This window comes from Aquarana catesbeiana, linkage group LG02 (assembly GCF_042186555.1).
Source record: "Aquarana catesbeiana isolate 2022-GZ linkage group LG02, ASM4218655v1, whole genome shotgun sequence".
NCBI lineage: Eukaryota > Metazoa > Chordata > Amphibia > Anura > Ranidae > Aquarana > Aquarana catesbeiana.
The window spans coordinates 109,163,038-109,172,862 of record NC_133325.1 but is presented as its reverse complement, the minus strand read 5'-3'; the positions used below and the strand labels follow the sequence as shown (position 1 = coordinate 109,172,862).

The window sequence follows — 9,825 nt, the reverse complement described above, 5'->3', positions numbered from 1 at the left end:
ACATGGGGGGACCTAGTGAATGACCTGCAGAGAGCTGGGACCAATGTAATAAAGGCTACCATCAGTAACACACTACGCCGCCAGGGACTCAGATCCTGCAGTGCCAGACGTGTCCCCCTGCTTAAGCCAGTACATGTCCGGGCCCGTCTGAGGTTTGCTAGAGAACATTTGGATGATCTAGAAGAGGATTGGGAGAATGTCATATGGTCAGATGAAACCAAAGTAGAACTGTTTGGTAGAAACACAACTCGTCGTGTTTGGAGGGGAGAGAATGCTGAGTTGCAACCAAGGAACACCATACCTACTGTGAAGCATGGGGGTGGCAACATCATGCTTTGGGGCTGTTTCTCTGCAAGGGGAACAGGATGACTGATCCGTGTACATGAAAGAATGAATGGGGCCATGTATCGTGAGATTTTGAGTGCAAACCTCCTCCCATCAGCAAGGGCATTGAAGATGAAACGTGGCTGGGTCTTTCAGCATGACAATGATCCCAAACACACCGCCCGGGCAACGAAGGAGTGGCTTCGTAAGAAGCATTTCAAGGTCCTGGAGTGGCCTAGCCAGTCTCCAGATCTCAACCCCATAGAAAACCTTTGGAGGGAGTTGAAAGTCCGTGTTGCCCAGCGACAGCCCCAAAACATCACTGCTCTAGAGGAGATCTGCATGGAGGAATGGGCCAACATACAAGCAACAGTGTGTGACAACCTTGTGAAGACTTACAGAAAACGTTTGACCTCTGTCATTGCCAACAAAGGATATATAACAAAGTATTGAGATGAACTTTTGATATTTACAAAATACTTATTTTCTACCATGATTTGCAAATAAATTCTTTCAAAAATCAGACAATGTGATTGTCTGGATTTGTTTCCACATTTTGTCTCTCATAGTTGAGGTATACCCCTGTAGCGCTGACAAATTTTGTTTTTAGTCATCTGTATGTTATAAAAGAATATAAGTTGATCTAGTGCCATCTAGTGGACAATTGAAAAGGTACAACGCTTTTATGTTTCATGATTAAGAGAAGTGACATGGAAGTGATTGATTGTTTACTTCTGAACATTAACTATGACCTACCCACAATGCTCCTGGACAAGAGAAGAACTGAACTGCATTGTGGGAGGGGATAAAAGGTTTGGGAGCGGCCATCTTAGGTTTCTTGTTCCAGGGACGCATGGCCTGCCAGCAGGACTCTGTGGGTGTGTGTGTCCCACAGGGTTGTGGCCTACCTTGTGAAGGAGCGGAGCAGCGGCAAGAATCCTGCCATCGTATCACAGTGTGCTGAAGCAGCAGAAGTGATTGTTCCGGAGACCCATGGGGGAGGTAACCGAGGACTCCTGGTCATTAGTAAACAGAACAGTGTGACGGCGTGGTGATGGCTCCATAAGGACTGAGAACTGCTGAAACGGAGACATCCATCTCCCGTGTGGTGAGAGGGTTAACACCCGGAACTTTGTTTAATACTACACACACTTAGGACGGTTACAGTGTATTGCTGGGTCTGATAGTCCCACGGAATGAATTAAGTTGGAGAACATTACATTCGCATAGATTTCAGTATTCAAGAACTGATATTAAATGTTTGTCTTCTTCGTATAAGAACACTTAATCAATCTTCTGGATTATAATTGTCTTAATGTATTACCTTACACTGCGCAACACCCAAGAAGAACCCTCTGTGGATTACAATTACAACTTTGTAGCTAGCGAAGATTGAAGACATCAAGACTATCTCTTTCATTGCAGGGCCCGCATCTAGTTACAAAGAGTAGTAACTTTACGGTTTAGAGCAGGGGGAGCTCCCCGGGTATAAATATATACTTAGGTATATTCTGTGTATGTTATCAATATTGTTATAACCACTTACTATACTGTTACACTACGTTGGTGTGGTAGTGTAGTCACTGTGATAACTTTCTATATAAAATATATAATTTACTCAAAGAAAGAAGTCATTTTGGTCATTACAGAAGTTTGTGTGCAGTGTTGTTATTTCTCCTGCAGGTGGAGCTACAAGCACCCAGGTAGAGGTAAATATAAATATAAGTTATATTGTGGGTACTAATATCATTACAACACTGCACTACAGCTGTTTTACGGGGATTGAACAACTTAAGAGGGGTGAATAGAACAGAGGACAGGCCCAATAATAAACCAGCAGCTCCACTGTGAGTTATTGCTACACCTATGATGACAATTACAGGCCTCTCTCATCTTTTTAAATTACATTTACATATTACATTTACAAATACATTTAAATCAAAGAGGACAGGCCCAATAATAAACCAGCAGCTCCACCGTGAGTTATTGCTACACCTATGATGACAATTACAGGCCTCTCTCATCTTTTTAAATTACATTTACATATTACATTTACAAATACATTTAAATCAAAGTGGATGTAAACCCTCGTCTATACCCAGTGAAGTGAATAGCTTCAGATTCCTTAGAAAGTGCACATCATGTTACAAATCTTTCTTCCTGTTTCAGCAGTGGGTGTGGAGTCTGGGGTTACACTGTGTGAGAGTTGATTGGAGGAAAGGCACACACCCCTCCTCCATATGGGCAGAGGAATGAAGAAACTTGCAGAGCTGCAGTCTGAATAGACAAGCTCTCTGCTTATCTATCTCTACGTTCCCTCCCCAACACAAATTTCCAGCTGCTTTTATCTCCAGTGTCGGAGAATTTGTCAGAAGTTATCATGCTGATAACAGGAGAACGGAGCAGCAGAAAGACACAATACACATGTGCCCAAGTCAGATTTCATGAATGGGGTTTACAACTACTTTCAGCAGTATAGTGGAACAGAGGTTACAACTAAAACTTTCATTGCAGGGGTCTTAGATATCCCTTGTCTTCCAAGACTCTACCTACAAGGAGTTTGCTCCACCTATGCTTGTGTGAAAAAAACAAATTGATTAATTTTTTCCATGATGGTACCATGAAGACACTCCTCTTCTTTGCCCGGTTGTGGCCTTTTGGACATCATCACGTACCATGCACATTGTACGTGAGGACATCAAAGCCCCACCCACATACCAGGAGCAGACGACAACAGAGCACCGGCTGCCAGGGAAACAAGGAATTGTGGAAGTATTGCTGCTTATTTCGTTCTCCCAAGACAAAACAAGCATTTAACCCTTCAGTGCAGGTGGGAGGGTGGTGCTGAGAACATTTTTACAGCTAAGTGGTGTTCACCTTTAAATGACAATTTAATACAGCTCAGACTAATGTTAATGGCTCTATATACTCGGTAAAGTGCTTAAAATCCAGTTGTACTATATGAATGAAAAATAAATAGACTAAATGGATGCAGAGTTCTATATGAAACTACCAAATAAAACCGATTGTTTACATTGCATTAACACAAAATGTGAAATCATTGCTCAGGGTGGTGGTGGAGGGGTTATTCCAGCACAAAAACTGTAAACCTTGCAGTTTCATGACGGATTAAACCATGTGCCTAATTTGTCATGTATAACACAGGACAAGAGAAAAAAAAAAAGAAAGCCACAACATAAAAAGCACACATCTGTAGTATTCCAATATATCAGGCAAAGTGTTGATAGATGGTATGCGAGACTAACTTTTTTTTTACCAAGCTACAAAAGAAGCAGTTCCAGTTTGTTGATAATACATTATTACCATGACAGCCTAAAATGTAGGCACGCTCATTACCAATAGCAGATGTATAATCTCCTTTGTTGGGATGAGCATAATGTGAAATCAGTGAATTTGACTGAGATTTGTCGTGGTGAGGCTAGCACACAAAAGTCAGCCCTTTGCTGTCATTTACAGAACAGTGTAATGAGCATCACTTTGCCAAGCAGGATCTGCCTCAGTAGCTGCGAACTGTGCCATCTGAGCATGCTCTGCAATGTGAGCTGGCTTCACTGGGCTTCTCAGTCTCAGAGTAGCTTCTGAGGTATCTAAGGAAGCATAACTACAACTCAATGCCTGGAAACCTTGTGCCCTTAGCTGGAATTCAGACCACGGTCACTACAATGGCTTTTTTCCTTCAGATGATTCTCTTCCTATATATCAAAGGTAAGATGTATGCTGTGTCACTCTTCTTTAATTCAAAAGAGTACAAGACTTATAATGGAAGCTGTCCACCTTAAAGTGCATTATTCACAAAGGTTAAAGCAGAGGTTAGTTGTTCCTTATTTAATTGGAATATTGCTGCATTGCTTACGAGCATCCATTATTAGTATTTTGTGTCATTCTCATTAAGATGTTATTTACCGATCATTACATTTGCTTCACTAAGCACAAATGTAGTGAACACAAGATTGATATGATTATAATGTATATGTCATTCAAAATGTTATTAGAAAACTGATTGAATTTCATATGAGATTGTTTTATATAACATAACAGAATGGAACATACAGAAATAAAGGTTGCAAACAATGTTTGCTTAAAGTTTACTATTTCAAACAAAAATGATCAAACAAAATGAACAAATTGTGCAAAATTAATTTTGGTTTGAATAGATCTGTGATTCATTTGGTGACTTGTGGTTTTTTTTTTTTTTTTTTTGATGCAGATATATTTTAAGAAGTTTTTTGCTTTATCTGCTTAAAAAAATGTCATTGTGTAGCATGCGGACAGGAGTAAAATGAAATGCTCACATGGGGCTGTGGATACAATCATTTTCTTTTTGCCTGTGAATAGTCAATTTAAAGAGATAAAGTATTTTTATGATCCAAATCATGACAGTACAGTCACACCACTCAATTTTTAATAATATCATGCAATGATGCTTTGTCATAAAAAAGACAAATAGTATGCAGACTTTATCGGCAACAGCATGATAAAATTTTAAACATTTTTTGCAGTTCCATGTGATGGCACTAGCAAATAAAACACACATACCGATATATATATATAATAATAAAATATATATATATAATGTTGGCAATATCTCCAACTTTACACATTCTGGAACAGCACACTTTTGCCAGTAATTTGTAAAAATCCAGGCTGATATGTCCTTCCTCTTATAACCTGGAAGTTCATTAAAGGAAGTTATTAATAACTAAAGAATCAAATTGCCAATGGATAGCCAGTGTTAATTAATAATTTTATCAGTTTAATATGCCTAGAAAGATAAATAGATAGATAGATAGATAGATAGATAGATAGATAGATAGATAGATAGATAGATAGATAGATAGATAGATAGATAGATAGATAGATGTCTCTTCAGTATTCATTTTCAGATTTCAATCATTATTTTGATGTTCATAATGTTGACAGGTTTATCATAATATGTAGACCCTCTAATTACTGTATATATGAGAAGATAAGATATAGTAAAAACTGCGCATAGTATTTTTTTTCACTAGGGGTTACCATGAAAACTTACATATTTTAGTTAATGGAAAATACTATATGACCGTAAGTTGGTGTGTGAAAGAGTCACAGCCGTGGTTCATTTTGAATGGTCTACATTTCTCGTCTGTGACCTTGAAAAACTGATTTGCCAGGAAAATGTGCAAATGTACCTTTGACGTTGTTTGCTTCTTAAATCCATTGAGGGTTTTTTTGAGACAAATTGGGGAATGTGTTGTGGGAAGATGTGGTTGAGGAGGTGATAGCTGGGTAAAACTCACAAACAAACAGATTAATTAACATGGAAGTAGTGAACCACTGTACTCCCTAGCGCCTACCTACAAAGCTAGGTACACAGCGCAGACACTGCATTAATTTAAGTAACGTGTCCCTGTGTGACATGTGTACCAACGATAGCCTAGGCAGTCAATATGTGTCATATGGAAACATTGGGCAGGCAAATATACACAGCTGAATTTTACACAAACAGTATTATTTAACAGAAATAAACGGTATTGATTTAGTCTATCCTTCTTTCCAATAAATATAAGGCAAAAGGACAATACTGTTTGCTTGCTAACACAGATCAAAGTAATACGTTACATTGGCGCCTAATGTGTATTCATACTCAACGATGGTAGACCCAGGAAAAAAGTCACATCTATGGACCCTTAGCTCCCTCACGGGATTGATTTTTAAATAGAGTATATTAGGTTTTGGGAATTTGAGAAATTAAAAACAATTTTGCTACAGGTATAATCTGCATTTGCTGAACAGTTTTTAAATTGTTTAATTTAAGGATAGCAAATCAAATCTTTTTTTAAACAAGGGGACACCTACCCAAATAGGGTGTCAGGGGCTTAGATATAGATTTATTGTCACTCTTGCCATTTTTTGTCTATAAATTGAATTTCTATTGTACTACTTGTACCTTTTTTGTTTGCTATGTGCTTCAGCTTACTAGAATTTAACATTAATATAGTACTCAGCAGGTGCTGAGATTTATCATTGGAAGCTCTTCTGTGCGTCAAATAGCCTGATTGCATTTTCTGCAACAATACTATGTCATACAGAAATATTGGGGTGGATAAGTTGAGAGGAAGTGAAAAAAATGGAATTGAACAGTGCTTTTTCTTTTAAGCAGGGCAATGCAGAAAAAAAATGAAGGGTAAATGTTTCTAGCCAAATTGCATAGCAAACCTATTATAGGATTTTGTGCTGTGACTTGAGTTTTCTTTTTAGGAACATTGTAGGTATATATGGAAAAGTTTTTGTAACTTTGCTGAACTTGATATATGTAATGCTGAATTTCTATTTGCACAGTAGCCAAGTCCAGTCTATTGAATTATGTGAATATCCATTTCAGACATTAACATTACTCAACAGAAAATGACTGCTGAGTAAAGGAACTACCTTTCTGCATAGCCAGAATTTTTTGGGGTTTTGTTTTTTTGTTTTATTTTTATTTTTTAAATGATTGGTGGTCAGATTCACCTTGGATTTCCCCTAGGTGCTAATATCCCATCACTTACAAAGCAAATTCAACAACTCCAGACACTTTCACCCCTTCCATAATTAATCAACATTGGTGTTTGTTCTTCCCTTGTTAATTAATTCAAGTCATTAAGATTTGCTGTATTTGTAAATTAGAAAAATGTACATTTAGCGCAAGTATTCAAACATTATCAGTTGACTCTCAAACATACTTTATAACAAATCCGTAATTTATATATATAATTCATATATGTGTATATATATATATATATATTAAAAAATTAATATCTGCGCTTGTTTATCAAAATAATAAAAGTGCAAAACAATACAGTAAATGTGCAATATGACCTAAGACATAAGTCCAATAAAGTGCAACTGTGCAGTGCAATATAATAGAGAATAATATGTACAATCAAAAAAGTTGCAAAAATTGCGCAGTTCTATGCGACTAAGTATAATGAAGATATTAACCGATTTTTTTGTATTTGTATTGCATTTTTAGCACGCTTGTGCATTCTGTATGCGATTCTGGCTTCATTATACTTAGAACTGCACAATTTTTGCACCTTTTTTGATTGTACATAATATTGTCTACTATATTGCACTGCACAGTTGCACTTTATTGGACATATGCTACTTATGTCTTAGGTCATATTGCACATTTACTGTAATGTTTTGCACTTTTATTATTTTGATACATGTTATTCATGCACAGGGTCACTTTGTGTATAATCTAGCGCAGCACTTTATTATTTGTATATATATATGTTTATATATATATATATATATATATATATATATATATATATATATATATATACACACACACAGTATATCACAAAAGTGAGTACACCCCTCACATTTTTGTAAATATTTTATTATATCTTTTCATGTGATAACTCTGAAGAAATTACACACAGCCATTAATGTCTAAACTGCTGGCAACAAAAGTGAGTACACCCCTAACTGTAAATGTCCCAATTGGGCCCAATTAGCCATTTTCTGTTAGTCGTTAGTGTTACAGGGTCTCAGGTGTGAATGGGAAGCAGGTGTGTTCAGTTTGGTGTTATCGCTCTTACTCTCTCATACTGGTTACTGGAAGTTCAACATGACAACTCATGGCAAAGGGAATCTGAGGATCTGAACAAAAGAATTGTTGCTCTACATAAAGATGGCCTAGGCTATAAGAAGATTGTCAAGACCCTGAAACTGAGCTGCAGCATGGTTGCCAAGCCCATACAGCGGTTTAACAGGACAGGTTCCACTCAGAACAGGCCTCGACATGGTCGACCAAAGAAGTTGAGTGTACATGCTCAGCATCATATCCAGAGGTTGTCTTTGGGAAATAGACGTATGAGTGCTGCCAGCAATGTTGCAGAGATTAAAGGGGTTGGGGTTCAGCCTGTCAGTGCTCAGACCATGCAGACCATCAAATTGATCTGCATGGCTGTCATCCCAGAAGGAAGCCTCTTCTAAAGATGATGCACAAGAAAGCCCACCAACAGTTTGCTGAAGACAAGCAAACTAAGGACATGAATTACTGGAACCATGTCCTGTGATCTGATGAGACCAAGATAAACTTATTTGGTTCAGATGGTGTCAAGCGTGTGTGGCAGCAATCAGTTGAAAAGTGTGTCTTGCCTACAGTTAAGCATGGTGGTGAGAGTGTCATGATCTTGGGCTGCATTAATGGCTGCACTGGGCAGGTACAGTTCATTGAGGGAACCATGAATGCCAACATGTACTGTGACATACTGAAGCAGAGCATGATTCCCCCCTTCGGAGACTGGGCCTCAGGGAAGTATTCCAACATGATAACAACCTCAAACACACCTCCAAGACAACCACTGCCTTGCTAAAGAAGCTGAGGGTAAAGGTGATGGACTGGCCAAGCATGTCTCCAGACCTAAACCTTATTCAGCATCTGTAGGGCTTCCTCAAATGGAATGTGGAGTAGTGAAAGGTCTCTACCATCCACCAGCTCCATGATGTCGTCATGGAGGAGTGGAAGAGGACTTCAGTGGCAACCTGTGAAGCTCTGGTGAACTCCATGCCCAAGAGGGTTAAGGCAGTGCTGGGAAATAATGATGGCCACACAAAATATTGACACTTTGGGCCCAATGTGGGCATTTTCACCTAGGGGTGTATTTACTTTTGTTGCCAGCGGTTTAGACATTAATGGCTGTGTTTTGAGTTATTTTGAGAGGACAGAACATTTACACTGTTATACAAGCTGTGCACTCACTACTTTACATTGCAGCAAAGTGTCATTTCTTCAGTGTTGTCACATGAAAAGATATAATAAAATATTTACAAAAATATGATGGCTGTACTCACTTTTGTGAGATACTGTATGTGTGTGTGTGTATATATATATATATATATATATATATATATATATATATATATATATATCTATCATTTACACTGATTTCCTATGAAGGCTTGTACAGAAGTTTTGCCTAAGTGCATTTTTCTGCACACTTCACATAAAATAACTGCATGTTCCTTGATCCCCTTAGCATAATCCTGATTTGATCTGCATACAAGTTTGCATTACCACCACCCACCATAGTATAGTCATATATTACCAATTTTTTCAAGATCTTAATACTTTTCCATTCCACATACATGTGTGAATGTCATTAAGAGCCGGTTTAGCTGAGCCAAGCTCTATTTTAGGTGCAGTGTCATTTCATACATTTAAATTCAAATTTACAGTAAGAATAAGATGAGTATGCTGCTGTGAGTTTTAGGATCTTGATACAGGAGAGTTAAACTGTAGAAATCTTATTTTGACAGCTAGACAAACCTTTATTTTCTGCAAAATGTTCTCTCTATAAAGTTGATTTAATTGGATGTGACATAGGACTAAGGTGTATAAAAAACAAACACCAAAAAAACAAAGTGTCTTGGTTAATTTTGATTGATGTGCTAGCAAGGTTTAGTAGTATAGTAGTATGCAAACGGAATGTTTTTATTCTACCCTGA

At 37.7% G+C, this 9,825-nt stretch overlaps 1 protein-coding gene across 1 annotated transcript in view; it reads left to right on the top strand.

The window, feature by feature from the left end:
- Nucleotides 1–3,803: 3,803 nt before the first annotated feature.
- Nucleotides 3,804–9,825, top strand: part of RXFP2 (relaxin family peptide receptor 2) — a 512,938-nt gene continuing 506,916 nt past the window's right edge. Inside the window, exon 1 of the mRNA XM_073613352.1 lies at nt 3,804–4,050. Coding sequence (XP_073469453.1) covers nt 3,957–4,050 — 94 coding nt within the window. The 5' untranslated portion in view covers nt 3,804–3,956. The remainder of the gene's footprint in view (nt 4,051–9,825) is intronic.